The sequence below is a fragment of the Taudactylus pleione genome, unplaced genomic scaffold, assembly GCF_031769625.1.
Source record: "Taudactylus pleione unplaced genomic scaffold, aTauple2 ptg001080l, whole genome shotgun sequence".
In the NCBI taxonomy this organism is placed as follows: Eukaryota; Metazoa; Chordata; class Amphibia; order Anura; family Myobatrachidae; genus Taudactylus; species Taudactylus pleione.
The window spans coordinates 93,519-119,811 of record NW_028285481.1 but is presented as its reverse complement, the minus strand read 5'-3'; the positions used below and the strand labels follow the sequence as shown (position 1 = coordinate 119,811).

The following is a 26,293-nucleotide window of genomic DNA, read 5'->3' as shown; positions in this document are numbered from 1 at the left end:
TTCTCCCGCAACTGGGGCTGCCAGGAAAAAACTTAGGTATCCTAAGCAACCCGCTGGCGGTGATGCAGGGCAGGCAGGACCAAGTTTGGACATCTGGTCTGGACTGAAGGACCTGGCAACAATTTCTGACATGTCTACTGTCACTGCATATGATACTGTCACCATTGACAGAATGGTGGAGGATTACATCGGTGACAGCATCCAAGTAGGCATGTCAGACAGTCCATACCTGTACTGGCAGGAAAAAGAGGCAATTTGGAGGCCCCTGTACAAGCTGGCTCTATTTTACCTGAGTTGCCCCCCCTCCAGTGTGTACTCCGAAAGAGTGTTTAGTGCAGCCGGGAACCTTGTCAGCGAAAGGCGTAGGAGGTTGCTTCCACAGAATGTGGAGAAGATGATGTTCATCAAAATGAATTATCAGCTCTTCCAGGGAGACCAGCCTCCAGAAGGTACAGAGGGACCTGTGGTGGTGGATTCAAGTGGGGACGAGTTAATACTTTGTGAGGATGAGGATGTACACACTGAAGAGGGTGAGGAATCGGTGGATGAGGAGGATGAGGATGACATCTTGCCTCCGTAGAGCCAGTTTGTGCAGGGACACATTAATTTCCAGCTTGTTTTGTGGGGGCCCAAACGAACCAATCATTTCAGCCACAGTTGTGTGGCAGACCCTGGCGCTGAAATGATTGATTTGTTAAAGTGTGCATGTCCTGTTTATACAACATAAGGGTGGGTGGGAGGGCCCAAGGACAATTCCATCTTGCACTTCTTTTTTTTCTTTGCATTATGTACAGTTTGGGGCCTAGTTTTTCTAACTGCCATCCTGTCTGCCACTGCAGTGTCACTCCTAGATGGGTCACGTGTTTGTGCCGCCCACTCGTGTCGCTTAGCATAGTCATCCAGCTACCTCGGTGCAACCTTTTGGACATGAAAACACTATTGTGAGGTGTGAGGTGTTCAGAATAGACTGGAAATGAGTGGAAATTAAGGTTATTGAGGTTAATAATAGCATAGGAGCAGAGAAACCAACAAATTATGTGATTTTAGCTGTTTTTATGCTTTTTTAAAAAAAAATACAGATCCAAAACACAAAACCCAGAACCCAAAACACGGAAGGGTGGTTTTGGCAAAACCAATCCAGATCCAAAACACGAAGAAAGATCCAGATCCAAAACCAAAACACAAAACACGAAAAGTGGCCGGTGCACACCCCTAGTTTATATATATATTATATATAGATAGATATAGGGGGAGATGTGCTAAGCCTTGGCGAGAGATAAAGTACCAACCAATCAGCTCCTAACTGTAATTTTTCAAACACAGCCTGTAACATGACAGTTAGGAGCTAATTGGTTGGTAATTTATCTCAGTCTAAAGCTGGGTAAACACATAAAGATTTTCTATCCAACTAGTTGATTGGTTGGAAAGAAAATCTGGTAAGGTATGAAAGCAAATGACAATCAGCAATTTGCTCCCAAATGCCGGAAAATGGACAAAAACTGTAGTTTGAACAAATTGTTTAGATCAAACATTTAACAAACTTGTCTGAACGACAATTTTCATCTGTTTTCTGGCATTTTGTAGCAAATTGCTGATCATAATTTACTCCCATACGTTACCAGATTTTCATTCCAACCAATCACCTAGTTGGATGGTTGGACAGAAAATCTTTACGTGTGTATGCAGCATAAGACTTCGTACATATCCCTCATAAAATGGAGAAGTAATTATTATTACTTACAAACTTGTGATGATGAATCATTGCATAAAAGTCTTCCACATAACATTGGAATTAAGGCAGTACAGTGTTTCTTTCAAAATGTGACTGTTCTCTGCCTCAGACTGCACGATTTTGTCTCATCAGCTATTGATGCACAATTTTGTTTTGATGCAACATTTTATTTAAAACACTGGTCACATCTATGGGAACCCAATTCATACCATGTTATGCTATCCTCTATATGGGGCTCTTCATGGAAGAGCAGATAAGTACAGTACATTCGGGGATCAACTTGGTATGCTATGTTGGGTATATTGATGACTTTTTTATAGTTTAGAATCGGTATGTTGATTCTATCTTTGATTTTGTTATTTCAATTTGTGACATTAATTTTGGTTTCAAATGTACTAGTTATTTAGATCCTTCTCTCAATTACAGGCACATTACATATTACACGATTAAAAAGGGGGAGTGGGCTTGGACTGCACACCCTAAGTTTAAACATAGTAAGAGATGCTGCTATGCCCATCTGCCCTTCAGTGTTTTTAATCAGCCCATGTTCTTACATTTTTGTCTACATATTAGAATGGGCACTATTAGAGGTAAGTCCTGAATAAATTGACTTAATGTGTTAGCATTAGGGACCCACCTTATGGGGGTCACATTGAAGTGGTGGATGGGAAAATATGTACTAAGAACCTTACTTATACTCCAAGTTAATAGTAGAGTTTATCAGGATTATTTTGATTATCATTGTTCTTAGTGTGTGCGCCTGCATTCTATGTCCCATTCAATTAGACATAATTGGTAAAGTATGGGAGACTAATAATGGAAACGTGTGTAAAGGAAGGGGTTTAAAACAGATACCTTAACTATAAAACTAGCCATTTAATTTCCTGGTGGGATAATATCCTTAAAGGTTAATTCCTTAGACTAAAACTTAATTATTGTACAGATAAAGCTTATAAATGACAAGCCTGTGGTTTATATACAGTAAATAATTTTTTACAACAGGAATATCCGAGTGTTTTATTTTAGTCTAAGCTTTTGGTAAAATTACACAGGTACTATACATCAGGTTGTAATGAAGAAAAATATGGATGTATGGTAGAGAAATCAAAACTGAGTAAGAATTGCCATAAGACCATTTCTTTTCTAACAGTATATACCTGGCATACATCAAATATTAGGAAAATCATATGAAAAAACTATCCCCTAAAATTGGTTGTTAATTTAGTCCTGTCATTGAAGACAAAGGTAAGGTACTCTTTAGAAAGTCTGAAAACCCCAAACCCCCTTTTATTCTATAAGGAAGGGAATTTATAGATTGTGTCTTATGTGTCAAAAGATTTTACATTTATATTTAATGATTTATCAAACTGTAGGTCCATATTTGTGATACAGTATGAAATATATAATCCAGTATGGCTTCAGTCAATACCTTGTAGTATGGACCACATGCTATTTAAAAAATCCCTATTTTGGAAAAAATAGATGGGATGTTCTAAATACTTTATAACAATGTTTTAAGTTGTCAAGAAGATGATTTGAAAACATTGTCAATAAAATCTATTGAACACATTAAATTGATGAAAAAGGAGCGGAGATAGTTTTAAACTTAACTGTAATAGAGAAACATACTGTATTGGGTAATCTGTATGGTGACACTTATTTCCCGGGGCTTTAACAATACAGCGCAACTTAACGAGATAGATATTTATTATATAGTATTATGTAAATATTTTTTACAATACATATTTATTTAAAGAACAATTCATTTTAATTTATACACGCTGTATAAAATATATTTTATTATTAATAAATATATATATATATATATACATATATATATATACATACATACACATACATATACTTAACATCTGGATGCGGCACTCATGGTTCTTGCAAAAAAGATTTAATAACATAACAGTCAGCAACATTTCAATGCCACCTATACACAGGCACTGTCCTCAGCTGAGGACAGTGCTTGTGTATACATGGCACGGAAACATTGCTGACTTATTAAATCGTTTTTGCAAGAACCGTGGGTGTCGCATCCAGATGTTAAGTATATACTAATTTTACTTATGAGGGCAACTGGTCACTTACTGTTTAAATACCTGGGAGAGCCAGACCTGGAGTGATATATATATATATACAGTGTATATATATATATATATTAGGGATGTGCAGGCTCGGATAGGTTCGAGTTTGCACGTGGAGTTCGGATTTTTCCCTCCAAAAAAACGGAACTCAGAACGAGGCAAAACGTCATCTTACATGGACGAACATCATCATTCCTGGACAAAAGACCAGGAATGATGATGTTCGTCCATGTAAGATGACGTTTTGCCTCGTTCTGAGTTCCGTTTTTTTGGAGGGAAAAATCCGAACTCCACGTGCAAACTCGAACCTATCCGAGCCTGCACATCCCTAATATATATATATATATATATATATATATATATATATATATATATATGTTCTATATATTTTTTTATTTTATCTTCACCACTTAACTGCCAATTTATTTGGGGCACAGGGAGTCAGAGGAGATCCGTTCTGCAATGTGTGAGGTGCAAATGGATTTATTTCTTTTTTTCATGCAGCACAAACCCCTCCCAACTCTAAATCTCCACATTTTAAATCTGCCCCACCTGCTGTGTAACATGGTTTTACTAGACCCTGAAGGGATTTATTTTAACTAAGCATTGACCTATAACATTATGGGGCCTATTCCTATTGAATAGGAGCTGTTTGGCCCACGATGATTAAGTACCTAATGGTGGAAACAATAATTACCAGAGCAATTCAGCATTTCTCCAGTGTGGGGTAAGCTGCTCTTGAAAAGCGGCTGTCCCCGTGATCAGTAACACTGCTACCAAAGTATTAGTGTTCCTTAGTACTGCTGGGCCGGCCTTGTGTGCATTCGTGATCTGAGGCGGTGGAGGGATCTGAAGACGCCATTGGTTCACGCAAGCAAATTCCAAAAACGTTCAGTTATTACAGTGTCCTGAATACTGGGCATTCCTATATGGCCCCTAATAATGAATGGGCCTGTTACTACAGCACAGATGGTGTAATGGTTAGCATTGCTGCCTCACAGCACTGAGGTTGTGGGTTCAATTCCCATCATGGCCCTAACTGTGTGGAATATGTATCTTCTCCCTGTGCTTGCGTGGGTTTAATCTGGGTGCTCCAGTTCCTCCCACACTCCAAAAATATACTGGTAGGTTAATTGGCTCCTAGCAAAATTACCCCTAATGTGTATATGTGTAAGCATGTGACAGGGAATATAGAGCGTAAGCAGGGACTGATGTGAATGGCCAAATATTCTCTGTACAGCGCTGCGGAATATGTGTGCGCTATATAAGTAACTGGTATTAATTAAATACTTAAAACATGCAGAAACTGGTGTTCCTGCATGTATAACGGGCCCGTTGGTGATATTAAATAGGCCCTTTAGGGGAAGCAGCCATCTCATTTTTACCTGTGACGTTACCAGCTGTTTTGTCCTCCATGTTACTCCCTACTAGACCACCCAGTCCCTATTGCATACAAGTAAAGGAGTGATAGGGCAGGACAGCAGATATAAAAGGGCTGCTAACAGGAAGGGAGCGAGCGAGCGAGCGAGCGAGCGAGCATGGCCCCATCCCTGCCTAAAACCACATCTAGAGTAATCCTAAAATGTAATAAAATCCTTATCAGGCCGGTAACTCCGCTCTGAGCAGACGGTTACTGTCTCCCCATGTCTGCGGTTATTTGCTTGTGCCCATTTTAGAGCCCAGAACAGGCAGGCAGATGTTATAAGTAACATGGGATGATGCCGATCTGTTTACTAGGAGCTCTTTTTGGTTGCACCCGCTTTCCACACTCTGCCTCCTTGTCACGGTTCACGGTTTTAGATGCAAATCATCTCTAATGAAACATTTTGCTATTTCTTCTATCTAGCTCTTGGCTGATAGCTAATTGCTAATTGTTGCTCAAGTAACTGGATAAGGGGACCTAGCTATCCAGGTCATTGGGTAACAGTAGACCAACGTCCAACCATGGTTTTTAGTTCTGAGAGAGAGCATCATGTTGGAGCATTGATATATGATGTGCCAGGAGCGGAGCATAAGTTACTCTCCTTATAAAAGCATGGGGCTGTGTTTTTAGTAATCAAGGTTATGGATTTGTACTTCAAGAACTAGACAACGCCATTATATGTTTTCATATGGACAGCTAGGTCAAAGAGGACTCTTACCATCTGGCAAAGTCTAGGGCTCTCCAAGATGCAATGAACTCAGCAAAGTTTGAAACGGACTTTCCTCCTGGACCCTGAAGATCATCCGACTTTTTCCTGTTAAAATTCCCACAGACCCCACATAGAGACTCAGTGAATTGCTGTTCCACACTGAGGATGAGGTCTCCGTTCTTGTTCATTCTAAACTCCATGTCTTTGCCTCTCCTTATCTGTGCACCTTCATCTGTGGACTCCACTGTCACAGAGCCGGATGTATAAGGAAGACTAACTGGTCGACCATTCGCCTAAAATACAAGCAAACAATTACAATAAAGGACAACAATAAGTTATCTCTGGAAGACATCTTCCACAGTCTGGTCAGCCATGTGATAATATAAAACACTATATTTATTCTCTATTATTTAATACAATTTTTCACCAAAAGTGAAAAAAATGACTGGTTGCTTCACATGAACCAGTGACATCCTCGGACAGTAGTGTGTGACTATAGACTTTGTACTTTTCTTATGGAGATTAAAACCTTTCTTACAGGTGGGACCTCATACACTTTATACGCCCTATATGGTGTGGGGCACTCGGTGCGACTTAGCTGCTCCGAGAGGTGTAGTATACCATTTTTTTCTTTAAATTTTGCATCATATTCTCAGATGCTTTGAAACACCACTCGCAGTGCACTAGAGATAATGGGCTGCGACTTTCACAACGCAAGAATTGGTTTTAAAGTTAAAAATGTAAAAAGTTGCAGATGAAGCACCACAGAACTTGGCGTGAGAAAAAGCCGCGTCCACCGCATCGCAGAACTTTGTACACAGGTTGACCATCAATTTGATGAGTGTAATCTTCTTTGTATCGCTTATCTCTAGCATATTCCCCTCTAGTTATCTTACGAGGCCACATTTATACTGTGGATCTTACCCAAGCCTTTCCATTTAGCGCTAACGCAATGGAGACATCGTGGAAATAGGCGTGAACTGCAGAAATTTCACTTTCATCATCCTTTATGCAACTCTGGGTAATCACAACCAGTCGGAACCAAGAGTCATCCTCGAGGTCGCACACGGAGGCAAGGTCAAAGGTATTGTCAGCTGCAACTGAGCCTGACAACTTGTCAAATGACATTAGGCTGCCCTTAGCGCTAAGGGTACAGGTGCCGTGTTTCTGAAAGCAGCCTCGTATTCCTTCCTGCAGACCGCAATACTCAGTGTCTAAGCAACCCAGATCGGTGCACTCAACACCACCATTCTGACATGTGCAGCGTTGGTGACAGTCTTCTGACACAATTGAATCCCCAAGCTGTAAGAGAAGAGAAATAAAAAAATTTTTGACAAAGATATATATGACAAGGACAGTCTAGCATAATAGCCTGACTTTTTTGTATGTGGTGTACTGATTATTATTATTAATAATAATAAATAATAATATTAATTGCAGTGACTGCACCGTATTCGGCAGACACCGATCCTGGCCGTGGTCCTTGGAGTAGGGCAGCACAGGCAGCGTCATCAGAAGATTCACCGATCCAGTGCCACCCCAGGAAGAGATGAGCCGGCTGAATGAGAGTGTGGCTTGGGGGCATGTCTGAGCTATGCACAAAGAAGGCCCTACGAATGCCAACAGGTAACCAGGCCATACTTCAGTAATAACTTGGATGATTACTAATCTCAAATTCCGTATTAACATTTTATCCAAAAATCCATGTCATTTCCCAGGTTAGATTGTCGAGGGACATTCAGAGTGTCAACAGCAGAAGGTTGCCATTCATGATGTTGACATGGTTAAATTGTCGACATTGAGAGAACGTTGGCATAGAAAATGTCAACATTGTCATAATATTGACATTTCCATTAGGGTTAGCATTAGGGTGTGGGGAAGAGATATTGTAGAATAACAGAAAATTTTCAACAATGTTGACATTACATCGGTGCCGATTGTTGACATCATGAACATATCAATACTGTCATGTTCAACTAACTAACCCCAGAGTGTTAGGGACTTGCTCAATGAGGGGACCTTGACGCTGGTGGGCAGGCCCGTATCATTGGCCACTGATATGCCAACCACCTCTGAAATTATATTTAATTGCAAAATACATTTAGATGTGAACAGTAATGATCGCATAGTGCATCTGCAACAAATTTTCTGGAATACATATGTTACACCGCCGGCCGCAAATTCCGGCAGCACCAGCCCGACGTGGAAGGAAATCCCGATCGTGCGAAAGGTAAGTATTATCTAACCTAATCTACTCCCTAACCCTCCTTTAGGGTCCCTAACCCTAACCTCCCCCCCGTGCCTAACCCTAATCCCCCCCCTAAGTGCCTAAACCTAACCCCTCTTTCCCTGCCATGTAAACCTAGGTCCCCCGGGGGGTGCCTAACCCTCCCTCCTCCTAGCCTAACCCTAACCTCCAGGGGGGTGCCTAACCCTAAGTCCTCCCCGGAACCGTAAGCCTAAACCCCCCCCGCAGCAGTCTGCGCTCGGTGCCCGGCATCCCTTCGATCGAGATGCTGGGCGCCGGTCTGCCGGCGTAGGTTAATTAACCCTCGCTGGGATTTTGTAGTGGAGATGCCGGCGGTCGGCATAGCAACCACCGGCATCATAAACACATACCCTTTTTCTGTATATATTACTTTCAAATCTCAGCATGATGGCACCTTTCATTACTATTAGGGTTTGCAGTCTAGAGCCCCTCCCTACGGTTGTATACATACATTCACTTACTGAGCATGCACAGAACTAAACAACGCAAGATACAGTATGCCATTCAAATTTGCTGACTCTGCCCTTGAGTCTTATTAATCAATTTCTCCCTAATATTGTAACAGTAACAATAATGATGGTAAAATAATGGGACTAGTAGAACTTACATTGTAAGATCTTCCATTGTAAAAACATCCACATTTGTCCATAGACACGCAGTAACCACCTTCAAAAAGGAATCCTTCATCACACTCACAACCCTCTGAGCATAGTCCCGCGCAGAAAGCAGGTGCTATCAGCCCAGAACACGTGACGTCACACGTGCGAGCGCACAACTCATAGTGACTGTTCTCTGGGCAACGCGGTGCTGTGGGCCAAAGCAAAGTGATTAATGTACTGCATCTGGTTCCTTCATGGAGTATACATGATGGGCCTCCATTAGTAACAGAAGATAGAGCTACTTACAGCAGAACGTGGGTGACCTCCATTGTTTGATATCGGCTCCAGAAGCCTGGCAAGCAGTCGCATAAGCCTGAAGGCTCTCACATAGGGTCTGCTCTTGACCGTCACTTGCACACATATCAAACAGACACTGGTTAAAGTAATCAGTGGCATTAACAAGCTTGTGGCAGTCCACAAACGGCCCATCTTCAGACAGCAGCAGCCCACATGCCTCGTCCCGGCTGAATATGGCAGCCCTCAGTTCCTCACAACCTTTGCAATTCTCTTTACAGCTGCAATCTGTCACCTGCGGGTCTGCACTCCAAGCTGCCGCAAACTCCTCCACGCTGGTGGACAGCTGCCCAGATGGCAGGCGGAGGTCATCGCTGGGCTCGCCATTGAAATCACCACACAGGCCACACATGGAACTTTGATACACACCAGGGACTGTAATATGAATCGAGTTAGCTAAATCGTACAGCACAAGCAGCTCAAAGTCCGTCTGTAGTACTATATTGGAGCCTTCCTGGTTGATATGAGTTTTTCCATTCTCCAAAATAAGAGGCAGAATGTGATCCTCCTCATTAACCTGGGAAGAGACATGTGACCTTATTAAAATGATTAGCGATTGAAAAGGACTTTGCTCCTTTTATATCCTTAGTGCATTTGTTTGCCCTGTACAACATTAAGAAATGCATAAACATTATTGTAGTTTAATGTTCATTCTATGCCACAGGTTCTCAAACACTCCTCAGGACCCCAAACGGTGCATGTTTTCCAGGTCTCCTCACAGAATGAGTTTGAGAACCACTGTTCTATGCACTTTAGCCATCTCTTTATATCATCAGGCATATATGTTTATTTTGGTTGCCTTCTAATACATTAGTAAGATCTTCTCCAAATATGATTGTATTTAATGCATAGAGCCTTTCAGATTGTGACGAACAACATTGACTGGTGGAATCATTACACGTCTATTAAGCTAAGAAAGTTAGAGAAATATGTGCAGTTAATGTTGCTAGGCATATACAAGCCCAAGAAATTCATCAGATGGAAAAGACTTTAAAACAAGGTTTTTCAAAATAAATACATCAGATTTGGTTGATCAGAAAAATAAATAATTTAGACAGAAAATGTGCAGCGCCATCATATTTTAGATAGATATATCAGCATTCAGTTACGTTTTTTTACCATAGCAGAAACATTTTACATCTTCACTACAGACATTGTAAGGATTAGATGATAGGTTCTCAGACAGGAAGTCAAACGTACAATGAAAAGTAAATTCCCATCAAATCTAATGGCTCCATAACAGGTCAATGGATTATCCAACTGAGACCATAGATGAATTTTGGAAGCTTACTATTACTAATGACTTACCTTCACTTGCCATGGTGTACCGCGCTCCATGGTAATCTCATAGCCATATACATTCACTCTCAATGCACTTATCCCAAAAATGTTGCCTTTTTCACTCTCTGCAACAATCGAAAAGTTCCCCAGCTCTATGTTATTACGGCAGACTTCAGCCACAATGTAGGAACACGAGCCTTGGAAGAGGTAGGCAAGACCATCAAACGACAGGAAGTGGCTGTTTCCGGCCCCAAGGCAAGTGCCAGTGGTCTTAGAATGGCAGCTGATGACTCCATTGACCAATGTACACTCTTCATTGGGGCCACAAGACGCTGCTTGGCACTGGACTTCCCCATTGTCCTTACACTGGCACTGCTCATTGCATCGCTCTCCAGGGTAAAATATCTCGCCTCTCTGGTGGTAAGTGTTATTGAAGTCACAGCCACATTCAGAGATGGAGACACAGGTGTCTCCACTGAGCACAAAGTTACTGTCACAATAACATCCTTCTGTGCAGGTCTTCTTGCAGTCAGAAGCTAAATTAATGTTTGAACACGTAGCACGGCAGCCAGGCCCACAGAGCTCATAGTGACTATTTGGGGGACAGAAAGGTTCTGAAAAAAGAGTGTAGAACATGTATTAGATTATTTGATCCAGCCTTTCTCACCTTTGCCACAGTCTGGTGGCCCATGTTTGTTCGAAATATTCAGCAGACACAATTAAAATTGGATTTGGTTATCAGATGTTAATCAAGACTACATTAATTGAGGTTGAGGTTATCTGATTGCTTCACCAAGCAATGATATATGGATAAATTATATTTATCATTCGTGTTATTGCTAAAACACATAGAGAACCTGGTTCTGAGTCGCACGCTATGCCGGTATTCACACGAAGGTCCAATGTTTTTTCATCTGCACCTGTCTGAGTCGCACCGGCAACGCATCCCGATATTGTTAGAAGACAGTCATAGATGAAATGTAGGCACACGGTAGCAGAAATGTAAGGAGCATTACTGGGCGCTGACTGGGAGGTAACGGGGTTGGCTAAAGAGATGCACAGAGACATGGGGTATTATGGGAGTGTCGCGAGTGTATCGCTGAAAGTGTTTATGTATAAAGACACTGAACCGCTGACATAGGAGGCCACACTCAGGCAGAGAAACTGCACCTGCTAAGTGACATTACGGAAACAGACAGCGGCCATCTCAGCTTTGGCACATTCGGACGCATGGATGTCTACCTGGGAAAAGCTTTGTAGCAGCATTAGCATAGAGACGCAGGTGCCACATCGTCCGACTTAGAACCAGCCCCCAGAGACTGCTAATAAAAGCAGGTGTCTATAATTTTAATACTTACCACAGATTGTAAATTTCCTCCATTCTCCAACCTCGATCCCTTTATCTTGACACTCGGCAACGTATCTGGCAATGGCCCCACATACAGCAGAGTATTGGCCCATATACTGACAGCTATCATACACACAGTCAGTGAAATATGAAGATGGATCAATGGTCGCGTAGCAGCTACTTAGTGGTCCGTCCTTCTTGATGAGAATGCCACAATACGCCTGGTTCGAGTACTTGAGTACTTGCTCATCACTGCACTGGGGACATTCTCCTTTGCAGCCTCCGCTACATCCGGCCGTTTCACCCACCTTATACCTGTCTGCAAACTTAATTTCATTTACTTTGTCGTCTGCTGGGGTCAGGTCATCACTCGGATCCTGATTGAAGTTTCCGCAGAGGCCGCATAGTGCTCCAGCGTAGGTATTGGGCACCGTGACCCGCGCATAACTGTCCCAGTTATAATTCACTGTTACGTCAAAATCAGTCCTGACGAAGGCGTGTTCTCCATTCATAAATGCTTTTATCTGGTTGGAATTCAGCGACCAAGGTATATAATTGGCAACGCCATTGACCTAAAAAAAAAAAAAAAGTGACAACAGATAATTGTGACTGATGCAAGGTGGTTAAACACCAATAAGCCACCAAAAAGGCATGCAGTCATTATGTCGGCAATCAGAATGTCGACATTCAAAAATGTTGACATTAGAGCGCAGACTTGGTCTGAATGGCAACATTTTGCATGTAGACATGGACATAATTTTGACATCGTAAAAGTTGGCAGGCAGAATGTCGACAGTCCGTTTTAGTGTTAGGGGTAGGTTTAATTTTAAGCTATGGTTAGGATTAGGGTAGGGTTAGAGATAGGCTGCCCTTAGGGTTAGGGCCACAATCAGCTAAAAACACTATGTTGACATGATGTCGACATTCTGGCAATGTTTAAATTTTGAATGTCAACATATTTTGAATGTCAACATAGCGCCCATGTCAGCAATTTGAATGTCGACATTTAGACCATGGCAACATTCTGGTGTTGACATTCTGGATGTTGGCATATTGTACCACACCCACTTAAACATATGCTGCTGTATATGAACTCATTAATACGTAATGCCAAAAGCAAAAGTCATCGGTGAAGGCTTCTACTGTAACCAATCACATTCCTTTAAATTCAGATTAGTTTAATGGTTTATTGCTGCAATCTCTAGCTGTAGCCAAACATCGTCTGAAACAAGACTGATGCCACACATTACGCCAAATGACATCAGATCCACAGAGTTATGGAGCAGTTCTGGTCATGTTAGATCTCAGTGCTATTATGGATACGTTGTTACATAGAATACTATTATGGATACATTGTTACATAGAATACTATTATGGATACGTTGTTACATAGAATACTATTATGGATACGTTGTTACATAGAATACTATTATGGATACATTGTTACATAGAATACTATTATGGATACGTTGTTACATAGAATACTATTATGGATACGTTGTTACATAGAATACTATTATGGATACGTTGTTACATAGAATACTATTATGGATACGTTGTTACATAGAATACTATTATGGATACGTTGTTACATAGAATACTTTTATAAAATACCTACCATAACCCTGTGTGGATAGTCCCTGGTTAGTGTGATGCTTTGGTTGTATACTTCTAAGGTCACTGACTTTGTATAGGACACATCTTTGCTTCCCCTCTTCTCGTTTTGTACTTTAACTTGGAAAGGGACGAGGTTAGGATCTGTGACGCAAACTCCAGTCATTTGGTAGATGCAGGTTCCCATGAAGTCGTATTTCTTCCCATCAAAAGTAGTGTAGTGGGGGTCCCCGGTACTGACACACATGGAGTAACTTACTGGGTAGCAGTCCCTAATTCCATTTCTTATCATACACTTTGTGTTATTTTGGCACGGCTTTTCCGTGCACACTACCACCCCCAGGGAGGGATCGCACTTGCAGAGCACACTGCATTTATCGTCAGCCCAAAACTCCTGGCCGGGCTTGTAGTAGAGATTGTTATAGAAGCAGCCGCATGATGGGACATCAATACAATTGCCAGCGCTAGAGACGTGTCCCTCGTTACATTGACACGCCTCCACACAGGGTTCCGTGCATCTGTCCGGAGCGGTTTTGTCAGAGCAGGAGGCAGGACAAGCGCTGGCACAGTACTCGTAGTGGCTGTTCTCAGGACAGATCATATCTAGCAGAAGATGAAACAAATTATAACTGGAAAATATTTCCTTTTATTCATAAAGGACAAAATATATATTTTAGACTAAAATACATTTTTGTATATTACATTCATTAATTGTTTTTTCTTTGGGGGGGTTAAGAATTTATTATCATAATTTAATAAAAATTAACATAACATAACCAATAACAGAATAAATAGCAAATAAGACATATGATATGGGAGTCAAAGAAGTAGTGTCTAAATCGGTATATTATACATATAATAATATACATAAATATGATAAAGTCAATGAAAGTTATTTAAATAATATTTATTTTTTTTAAAAAGGAAGAGTCATAAACAGATTTTAAATTAAAATCGAGTTAATATTATGTATAAACGTATCACCCATGGTGCGCAGAATCAGGCTAACACAATATAAACAAACAAACAAAAAATAAATAAACAGCAAACTCTAAAAACAACACTATCCCCATCCCCCGTCAGGTGGAGGCCGTATTGAGACTGACACCAGCTACCCCAAATCTTATGATAATTATGAGTAGCATTCCTGGAGGTGTATAAGTACCTTTCATGGTCCTCATAGTCATTAACAAGAGCCTGCCACATATGAAAGGAAGGGGGATCCATGCAAGCCAAGTTCTAGCCAGCACAACTTTCACCAGAGTGGTCAGGCACAGAAAATATTTTTATAAAGCTTTACTGAAAGTCTTTCTCAAGTGCAATACCAAAGATGGCCAGCAGGGTAACCCTGTCCAATGGTAACAACACTGTATCTAATCCAAAAGTTATCAGTATGCATCTTGCCCAGAGAAGGTCCCACTGAACCTCAAATAAGTATCAGGGTCAACTCCGACACCCCCAAGGAGAGTTTGTGCGAAAAGCCATAAGAGTGAGGCTTGTCGGATCAGTGGTGCGACATCGGATGATCTAAGTATCGTCAACAAAACTTGTAGAGGAGTAAGGAGAGACCCCGTCTGCTCAGCAAGGAACCCCTTCAGTGTGCTTCCCCTATAATCTCGCAACCACTCCCGCAAATGAGTTCATTGGGAGTCACATAATACAACTGTAAATTGTTGAGAGCCAAAGCACTCAAACTGTTACATCAACATAATGTGTCGGGCTTAATTCTAGCTTTTTTATCACCCCAAATAAAGAAAGAAATAATCCTATTAATGGCAGAGAAAAATGTGTTGGGAATATAAACGGGAGTGTTGTAATAAATATAGGTACCTCATTACTAGTTACGCATATTTATATAGTGCACACATTAAGGGGTGTAGTGCTATATAGTTACACTCCTTTTTTTACCGTATTTGATTGTAATTTGCAATGTCTGCTTATGCCTCTCGGAGGTCTATTCATTATCCCATCATTTGTACAACAATAGGTGAAAATTAACATTTCATCATAACGGTAACACAGCAAATATTACGGATATTTCCTGCTTATCTACCAGTCATGACCTATCCCCGGCATCCCCATACAATAGTATGGGGAATAAAATTCATCAAGCTCTGAAAATACTACATTTTCAGATCCTGACAGTGGGAACCTACAACATCTACAGATGGTCCTTGTTCCCGGGCCCTCACTCCTTTCTATAGGACTGAAGTCTGGGTTGCAAAATAGTATCAGATTTGTCTGCCCCTGTTCGGCTCCCTCTGCTGGGCATCAGTCACTTTGTGCACATGTTTGGACCCCGGTTCAGACATGCGCACTAGCATTGCCAAGCCAGGCTCGGGAGTGCTGCTTCACTGTAGCACAAGAAGCAGTGATAGGGATCGTGGGGAGGTTTGATCATCGGATCACCTGTCTCCGCTCCAGAGCAATGTTGACTGGCTCTGCTCATGAGCGTAATTACCATAGATGCAAGGGCTGCAGCTGCTATGTGGCCCAGAGCTAAGGGACACTCCGTCTTCATTGTCAAAGTTACATGTGTTATATAATTATTTCACAATTGGGTGGTACATAGGGGCCCTTACAAACTTTTGCTATGGGGCTTTCAAATACCTAGTTACACCCCTGGGTCTGCTATTTAAGTACCCACCACTGCTGGGCCTCTTATCAACTGAGTGGCCAATTGGATAATCAAATACACAGACAAATATATAATATAATATAAAACATTACTTTGTTTGCGTATAAAATAATATATATATATTTTCAAAAACTTTTATGTTCCACTCCACTTATTTTAAGTTTTTTTTATTTTGTACATTTACGATATCACTGCTGGTGATACTTTCTGTTTTTGTACTTTTTATATTTGTGAAAAAAATGCAATAATTTGTTTGAAAAAACAAAAATTCTACTGGATATTTGATTATCTTTACCTACAGCTCTACTCGGCTAATTTGGCCTGGCAGAGGTAGGAAATAGACTTGGTAAAATGAAAAGATTTCACTGCTTCTACCAAAAACAATAAAATAGATGAGCAATGCGAGGACCTTATTTCTTGCTGATACATCATACACTGGGGGAAACAGGCAAAGGCCTACATACAGTACCAGGATCATAAAACAAATGTAACACTTATATATTTTTTTTCTATTTATTTGAAATTCTTTTATATGAATTGTGTAAATTTCATAAAAATAGCTCATAATAGTAACTTACTGCATCCAGTAGCGTCTCTCCAAACTGGTAGCTCCACACCTTGCTTTCTACATGCTGCGGCGTAGGCCTCCAAAGCCTGGCATAAGCCCACCCCATCATGACTGCAAAGATCCTTTACACAATTGTCGAAGAATAAGGAGGTGCTGACTGTGCTATGGCAAGCTGCAAAAGGTCCATCGTCGGCCTCGATGATACCACAGAACTGTTCTTCTTCATAGAGGGCCTTATTGGTCTCATTGCATTCCAGGCAGTTGCCATGACAACTGTCCCAGCAGAAGACATCATCTTCGATGACTTTCCATGACTGTGCCCACTTTGTGATTACAGTTAGTTTCTCATTGTCGGGCGACACCTTGTCGTCACGAGGATTACCATTCAAATTTCCACAGAGGCCACCTGTGCTGGCATAGTAGCTGCTGGGGAGTGTGATTTCCACATGCCAGTTGTAGTCGTAGCTCACTTGAAGGCCAAAGTCAGTTTTCAGGACAGCGTATAGCCCACTGTAAGTAACAGTGATTTTCCCATTTAGTAAAATCAGAGGGAGGTTTGCAATTTCACCATTTACCTAGAAATGAGAAAATGTTTTTATTAGTTTTAGGTCTATTGTGTAAATTTGCTGTATGATTTACCACAACATAAGGAATTCAACCAAGGTTATCCATTCTTCTAATGTGCCATTATGGATGTACAATAAGTAAATGAATCCTCTGTTTTATTTTCTAAAACTAAATATAATTAAGTGGTGCTTTAAATAGATCTAATAATTTTAATTGGTAAGATAGACCTGATAAAGGTTCATAGTAGTTTGGGTCCTGCATGGCCGGGTTACTAGCTATTGTTTCCGGCGTTGCAGATTTTCTTTATCTCTCTTCCCCCAACTTCCCATATTTTTCCCCCATTTTCCTCCCATCCATCTCTGTCCCTCATCTACTCCCCCCATTCCTCTGTCTCTCTCTTCTTTTCACCTCATCTCTCTGTCCCCCTTTTCCTCTCACATTTTGATCTCCCTACTTCTCTCTCTTCAGTGTCTCCCACTCATCCTCCCATCCCTCTTTCTTCCCCTCATCCTCTATTTTCCCATTTCTCTCTCCCTCCTCCTCTTACTCCCATTTCTCTATTTTCCCTGCCTCCCCATCTTCCTCCCATCCTTCTTTCTCAGACTCTTCCTCCCATCTTCTAACCCTCTTCCTCTTATCTCTCCTGCCCCCTATACCTTCCATTTCTCTATCCCTCTCTATTTTCCTACCATCTCTTTCTCTCTCTCCCTCTTCGTCCTATCTCACTCTTCATCCATTTCTCCACCACTTCCTGTCATCTCTCTCTCCATCTTTATCCCTCTTTCTCTCCTTTCTTTCATCTTTCTCCCTATTCCCTCTTTTTATTTATTTCCATTTCTCTCTCTGCCCCCTCTTCCTCCCTTCTCTCTTGCTCGCTCTCTCTTTCTCCCTTTTCTTCCCTTCTATTTCACTCTCCCTCTTCCACTCTTCTATTTTCCCTCTTCCTTCCTTCTCTCTATCCTTCTTACTCTCATTCTCTCTCCCCACTACTTTTTATTCACTATCTTCCACTCTTCTCCCATCCCTCTTTCTTCAACTTTTCCTCTCATCTCTCTGGACCTCCTCATCCTTCCATTTCTCACTCTCTCTCACACTCTTTTCCTTCCTTCTATTTCTCCCTCTTCTCCTATCTCTCTCACTTCATCCCATATATCCCCTACTTCCTGCTCTCTCTCCCTTCTCTACCATCTATCTCTCTTCCTCCTTTCTATTTCTTATAATTTTCCTACCATCTCTCTTTCTTTATTCTGTCTTTTCCACTTTTCCACCCTTAACTTTTACTCTCCTTTTTCCTGCCTTTTCACTCTCCCTCTTCCTCTTCTCGCATTCCTTCTTCCAGCTATCTCTCTCTCACTCTCTCAGATGTTATCAAGCAGGACTACAGATGTCCATCTTCACCCTCAAATTTTAAAAAGGTCATGTAACTACAGCCCCTGCATTTCACAATGACCTCCTACTTCTAACTCCTACCCCCTGCAATCTCCACTGCTGCTGCCCTGCAACTGGCAGGGGCCTGGCCACTGGAATGTGCTGGGAAAAGCAGGAGGATTATGGATGAGATATTTGTATGGCAGCTACCATAAGCATCATCAGCAAAATGTCCCCGTGGTTGTTGCACCTGTGAATATTTCCACAGTCTACTAGCTCACCCTCCCCCCCAGCTGCCAAACATGGTAATGAGCAATGTCCTCTTTGCACAATGTGCCCTGTATTTCCTGGGCTTCCTGTTGAGATTCCTCACATGGTGCCCCTGACCGAGAACAGTGCTGACTTCCATGGGAGGTGCCTCCTGTTCACTGAGGGCATGTGGCTGAGTGAGAACATCATGCTGAAGAGGGAGCACTTCATGGTGGAGGAGTGGTGGCCAGAGTACACCTGCAGGTTCAGCATAGGGATGGACATAGTAATGTTTTTGTTCAGATGTTAGTGTTTTTTCCAATTGATGGTGGCGGTCCAATGTTTGCCACCATTGAATGGAAATCATTCAATGGTGTTCCAATGTTTTTTTTTTAATTTCCTGACAGCTATGCCTCCCCTGTCTCCTTCCTGGCTTCTTTGTCTGCAGCAGGGCATCTTCATGGGTTCGTTGGAGCCTATCTCTCACTCTCTGTCTGCCTCAGATGTGACCCTTCACAGTCCCTGATTCCCTCACCTCTCTAGGCTGCTAAGTAACAGGGCACATTGCTGTCTCTGATTGGCTCTGTCTCAAAAGGCCAGAGTGCAGCCCTTAGCAATGCAGCAGTCTGTCACTCACACAGCACAAGTTTTTCTGTGACTTGCTTCATTCCAAGTCTCAGTTTCATATGCTGGCCAGCTCCTATACAGCAGCTTGGTGCAAGTTTTTTTTCCTGTGACTTGCTTCACTAAAATCGTCACTGCTCAGCTCCCTCTTGTAACAGATCAATGTTTCATACACCTAAACCTTCAATGACCAATGCTGTATAGAATAGTGAAAACCCCATCAAAATCTGGAGAGAGAGACAAAGACAGAGAGAGAAAGAGACAGAGAGAGAGAGACACAGAGACAGAGATGCTAGATTCAGAATTATTTTCCCATGTTCCAGTAAAATAACATGTAGTATTGGAAAACTGAATTGTCAGGATCCAGAAGAGTTATAAATTCTTAGTTTCAATCATAAACCTAGGGAATCACACAGATTAGAACAGTTTCTTGGCCAAAGAAATTAGCCATTATTGGACAATATGTCAAACTTTGTTGTGTGCACGGACATATAAAATAAATATTGACCGATGGTCATTTTTAATTGCACTGTACTGTAAGTATGGTTCAAAAGGATAAACAAAACTTAAATTTAGACATGTGAATACCTAATTGCGGAATGTCAGTTACTCACCCGAACTTGTCCTGATTCGTCCTTCATGATAGAAACGTTGAAGTTGTACACAAAGATATTGACTAGTCTGACAGAAGAGGATGTTGGGTTTCCTCTGTTATCATTCTTCTCCTCAATACGGAAGGACTCCAAGGTTGTATCAAGCCCAATGTATGTGGCCAAAACATATGTGCATGTGCCATGGAAGTCATAGCTATAGCCATCAAAGGTCGTATAGTGAGGATCTCCCCACACCGTGCAGGAGCTTATATAGTCGGGGACACAAACAGGCTTTTCATCAATATTTACACAATGCTCTTGATTTCTGCATGTGACGGATTTACATGGATCTAAAAACAAACAAAATCATTGTTTTAAATGAAATTACTTTAAAGAAAGATTTGTATTAGAGAAGTGCGCGGAGCCCTGTGTTAATTTATGGTCATGTTTTGGTTTTGCCAAAGCCACCCTCGTGTGTTTTGGTTTTGGATTTACAAAAAATATTGACAAAAACAGCTAAAATCATGTCATTTGGGCCTGTTTTTGTTCCTGCAGTATTATTAACCTCAATAACAATATTTTCCAGTCAGTTCCAATTTTGACCACCTCACAACTCATAATGATTCAATTGATTAATTAAAAAAAATTAAATTGAGAAATGGCCTAGCAAGACCTGTTTTGTAGCAACTGAGAAGAGAAAAGGCCATAAAAGAATACAATGTGAAGAGCCAAGGATTACGGACAAGGATTGCAAGAGAAGCTGGCCATACTACCCCTCCTCCCTTCTTCATAATTGGGTAACACACTCCTTTAGTACATTTATGAGGTGAAGTCTGAGAATGAGGCGGGGAGATAGCTGTACGGGGAAATGGAGGTGGAGTATGTAACATAGAAACATAGAATTTGATGGCAGATAAATAATTTTATCCTTTGTAAGGATATTCTTATGCCTATCCCAAGTCTGTCTTGCTCTACTGTCTTAGCCTCTACCACCTTTGATGGGAGGCTATTCCACTTATCCAATACTCATTCTGTGAAGTAATTTTTCTTACAATTTCCTTTGTATCTACCTCTCTCCAGTTTCAGTTCATGTCCACTTGTCCTAATACTTTTCTTCTTTTGAAGAATCCTGCACCTTGTTCAAACCCTTGATATATTTTAAAATTCATTAAAATTCTATGAGGAAGACCTCATAAAAATGAACATGAGTTTTTCACATTTTGAGGAAGTAGCCTCCTACGAAAATCGCTCCCAAGGTTCCCAGCTTTGCTAATGACTCTTTACACACTGGAGGGTGAGCAGCTTAAGTACACCAAAACTAGTTTGTATGAGGGGCTACTAATTGCCTTTTTTTCTTCCCAGTAATCAAACGACTGTGTGACATGCAAATTTGTACATTGTCATTAAAATAAACCTCCACCATCCTACTGATGCTTACTGTATCAGATTGAATCAAGGTAGAGGTATCAATAATTGTGGGCAATTATTTTAAGCCTGACCATATGTCAAAATGGTGTTTCACTTTGGTGCACCAAGCTGACTCATCAACCCTACCCCAGTGGGTCTTATGGAAAAGGTTAGTTTTTTTCCTGGCAGAAGCATTTTCAGGAGAAACTGAAGCAGGATACATTGTCGTGTCATGTGCCATTTCAGCTGACAACTTACTGGCAAGGAGCTCTTTGCATTGCTTAAGATCTGTGGGCCTGATTCAGACCCGCTCGCAAGCGGGTCAATGGTGGCCCAGTGTGCACGCATGGCACGCGCCATGCACGAGCCGCGGAGCGAGTGAGAACTTCACTCGCTCTGGGGCTTGCAACAAAACAGGGCAGCTGTCAATGGTGATTGACAGCTCGCCCCATTTTGTAGGTGGGCAGGGGGGGTGGTTGCACAAACGGAGGCATTCCCGAAGGAACGCCAGCCATTTGTGGGTGGCCCTTCTGACATCATTTGTGATGTCAGTTGTGGACTTCCTGCTCTCGCAATGCCGATGGTCGCAATAATCGTGACCATCTCCAGCCCGCTTGCACAAGCTGTTGGTGGGCACCCACAGCTTAGCGAGTGGGCTGGTAAAAAAAAAACTCTGCCCTGATTCAGAGTGAGCGCTCGCAAACAGCGAGCGCCTCTGAATCAGGCCCTGTGTCTACAATATTATGTATGACTTAAACCTAGGATCAAGCTTGGTTGCTAAAATGTAGTTATTCAATTGCAAGTTATTGACAACCCTTTGGATCTGTAAAAGCGAACAAAGAAGTTGATCTACAACTCCACCATACTTAGCGGAATTCGTTTATCTCCTCTTTCAGTTTCTCTGGCTGCTTTTGTGGCAATTTTATTAATGGAATCACCTAACTCAAGCTGGCAGTGTCTAAACTCACTTCATTAGTTACTACTTGAATTGGTTTCAGTAGCTTGCATAAAACAGAGAGTATTCTCCAGTGTGCTGGAGTAAGGTACATTCCCCTACTCTCCCTAAATCATGGCTTGTTGTGTAGGTTTGGAAGGTTTGTTGCTGTTCCTCCTTTTGCTGAGGCATACAAAAGGTGGAATTCCATGTGGTCACTACTTCTTGCTTCAGTTGGTGGCAGAACAAATTGAACAGTTCTTGCAGCCACTACAATCTTTTACATGCGGTTGCTGCATGCCAAAAATTTCCAGCATCTTCTGTACACACCATTTATTTTTTTTAAATTTTGAACTACCAAATTTATTGTGGGTGCAAAACATGTGTTTTTAAGAGCTAGGGTGATCCCATTTTTCTATGCAAAACATGGGTCATATTCAAATTCTATAAACCACTTAAATAGTGTTGCGCTAATGTTCATACATATATAAAAAAAAAAACTTGACATGTCAGAAATAAAGAACCAAGATGCCAATCTAGTATCTATTCAAAAATTATGTATATAAAAAACAACAAATGATAAATTGTCCAAAATCATGCATAGACAATACTGTAGGTCTTAATGAAGCCAAGAATAAAAAACCTTATGTAAATGTATAAGTTACAGACTGGTCAGTGTAAAAAGTAAATCAATCTTACTTAAAATATTTATATCAAGATCACAGTTCTTACCGGACTTATATATTGAGTCTTTCAGTCCTGAGTAATCAGACTTCCATGTCTGTGACAATGGAGGTTTGGTATAATAGCTGTGTTTTCTTTTGTAGTGATAGAATAAAGATTCCTGGTTTGCAAGCAAGCAACCTGACGAACCCACCTTCTGCAGCTCCGGAGGCAATAATTCAGTCAGCTTTTGACTGCGTTTGTTTTTAGCTGCTAACTCAGACCTGATGAAAAGGACTTTAACTCTGCATATAGCAAACCAATAACTGCATGTTATAGTTGAACGAATAACTTGGAAGAATGTCCGGCAAGGTAAGTGGCAGGTACCTCTGACTAGTAAAAAGCGGTTATTGGTTTGCTGTATGCAGAGTTAAAGCCTTTTCATCAGTTCTGAACTAGCAGCTAAAAACAAAGGCGGTCACAAGCTGACTGAATTATTGCCTCCAGGGGGCCTGCGGCTGTCGCTGCATGTGTACGGGCGGTTTGCAGACCGCCAGTACACACTTGCAAATGGACAGATATGTCTGCAGACATATCTGTCCATCAGCTGTGCAGCACAGCCAATGTAATATGACTGTGAACAACGTCATTCACAGACATATCGCTAGTACACACTGGCCGACGTGCAGCAGATATATTGATCAATTGATCGGCCAATATATCTGTCATTGTGTACCCAGCTTTAGACTCTCCTCAGTGATTTGTCAAGTTTGTGAACATACAGTTTTTGCTTCAACATTAGTTTTATTTTGGCAAACTGATTTGCCTGTTTTAAAGTTGAGACAGTAGCCTCAGAATGAGAAGGTGTTGCATATGAGGTTTCGGAATGTTTGGATCCGGCTTTCTCTACAGTCATTCTAGTGCATGAACATCAGTAGTAGGACCACCACTCACAATGGAAGGCCATGGTATGAGCCTTTCCTTGCCACTGTGTGTGGTGTATAGAATGTTGGCAATTAATTTTTTTCCGTCAGTAATTTCTCCTTGTCTTTTTAGAGGTGATGTTTTCTTTAACATTGTGAAATTGTGAAATACTGTTTAGAATTTGGGTGCACTTTCTTAACCTTTATTTCCCTGGACCACCTTTAGTAGACGTTGAATTACTACCATGACTGCTGGCAGCAACTGCAGCACTAGTACTGGGTTGCTGCTGCTGCTCTTCTATCGACTGATCCATATCAAATCATAGTGAGTTTAAGGGTGGCACCCTAATGACATTATGCCACACATATTTTATAATTTTAGCTTTTTATAACAGTGCCTGAACACGCAACACAGTGCCTCATAGCGCTACTAGTAATGGTAGCATCCTTTATGACTTTATATTTTTTAACACACAAGTGTTTTATGAAATGTTTTTAACAGTGCCTAAAGGCCCTGAACACACAAGAAACAGCCTCACAGCACCCTTAGTATAAGCCAGGTGGCACCCTAAAAATTATGTTATATTTTGTAACACCCTTAAGTTCGGGTGAGTATGTGCTCCAGAATCTGAACCCGCACATCTCTACTTTGTATATTAATAATAATTAATTTTAGAAGTCATCTGACCACATAATAAAGGTATAATGTTGTTGTGATATGGATCATGTAAATCTAAGAAGATTACTAATTCTGTAATAATAACTGACATATACATATAGATTACTAGCAAATAAATGGACATGGCAAGTGATGGGTCACCTTAGCTGCTCTGCCTCCGCAGCCGCTACGCTTCTCCCATCCCATGTGCACTGTGCTCGCGTTGGGAGCTGCGGCGCGCTCCATGCATGTTAGGTGTGATGTACTCATGCCACAGCCATGATTAGGTCATTATGCAAATGTGTGTAATGTCCTAATTAATATCAGGCTCCTGGGATAGGCTTTTTGCAGCGGTGTCCTGCTTTATGTTGGGAGGCATGCTTCTGCACTAATGACATCTTCAATATTGTTTCTGCATTACAGCAGATCTTCAGACGCAGATGTCTTCAATGCAACATTCATGTCACTTAGCTCAGTCATTAGGAACTACTTGACAGATCTTTCATATAGTGAAGCCATTGACACAAATGTGCATATTAGCCTGGACAATGAGAGAGATTAGCATCTGCTCAGGTGCCAGAGATCAGGCATACACACGCACATAGGGTTCTCTTACAGATTGATCCACCTGTCGGCAGATCATACTATCCGTAACATGGGTCTTTCTGGGCGGGGACCATGGTCACAGGTGTTACTGCAAACCATCCACCTCTGAACGACCCCCTTCACCCCTTCTCACCTTTATTGATCTGAAATGTTATTAAACACACAGAGTCAGTGGCGAGTGTCGTGTACTTACCCTTATTAATACATTGAACTTTTCCATCTAGGACCCTGCAAACTTCATCAGCAGCACAGCTGTAGGGCTGGCAGTCCATGACCTGGTGATAGCTACAGGTGCACAACTGGCTGCAATCCTCTGATATGACGGTCTCATTTATCTGCCAAAGAGACAGAACAATGGATGGAGATATCTACAATATTGTGTTTTTACAAGAGTACACAAAATGTTATAGTGCACTGAAAAATATAACAGAAAATAATACTATAACACATATTATATTATATAATATAACATATAATATAACATAACTGCATAACATATATTATATACTGTAATATAACATATAGAATACCTGCATAACATATATTATATAATATAACATACCTGCATAACATATTCTATTATATAATATAACATACCAGCATAATATATAATATTATATAAAATAACATACCTGCATAACATATAATATTATATAATATAACATACCAGCATAATATATAATATTATATAATGTAACATATAGAATACCTGCATAATATATACTATTATATAATATAACATATAACACACCTGCATAACATATTATATTATATAATATAACATACCTGCATAACATATACTAGAATATAATATAACATATAGAATACCTGCAAAACAAATACTATATAAAATATAATATATAACATACCTGTATAACATATAATATGACATAATATAACATATAACAGTCTCAATCCCGACAGTGTCATCACGGCAAGGGATTGAGACAACATATGTGTCAAAATACCAACGCCTATGTTAATCCTGACGCTGGAATGCCGAAGGATGCAGACCGATCGTCCTCATGCCGGGTAAGTATACTCTTAGCCCGGGGATGGGGGAGTTAGGG

General features: G+C 41.0%; 1 protein-coding gene across 1 annotated transcript in view; it reads right to left on the bottom strand.

Annotated features, from left to right (window-relative positions):
- The window catches only part of LOC148453841 (IgGFc-binding protein-like), a 73,981-nt gene that overhangs the window by 6,238 nt on the left and 41,450 nt on the right, over positions 1-26,293 (bottom strand). The window contains exons 11-20 of the mRNA XM_088461613.1: positions 25,417-25,558; positions 20,054-20,382; positions 16,642-17,206; positions 13,430-14,028; positions 11,822-12,383; positions 10,491-11,077; positions 9,135-9,699; positions 8,837-9,036; positions 6,885-7,262; positions 5,970-6,253 (exon numbers count right to left, since the gene is read on the bottom strand). Of these exons, the coding sequence (XP_088317739.1) occupies positions 5,970-6,253; positions 6,885-7,262; positions 8,837-9,036; positions 9,135-9,699; positions 10,491-11,077; positions 11,822-12,383; positions 13,430-14,028; positions 16,642-17,206; positions 20,054-20,382; positions 25,417-25,558 (4,211 nt within the window). The remainder of the gene's footprint in view (positions 1-5,969; positions 6,254-6,884; positions 7,263-8,836; positions 9,037-9,134; positions 9,700-10,490; positions 11,078-11,821; positions 12,384-13,429; positions 14,029-16,641; positions 17,207-20,053; positions 20,383-25,416; positions 25,559-26,293) is intronic.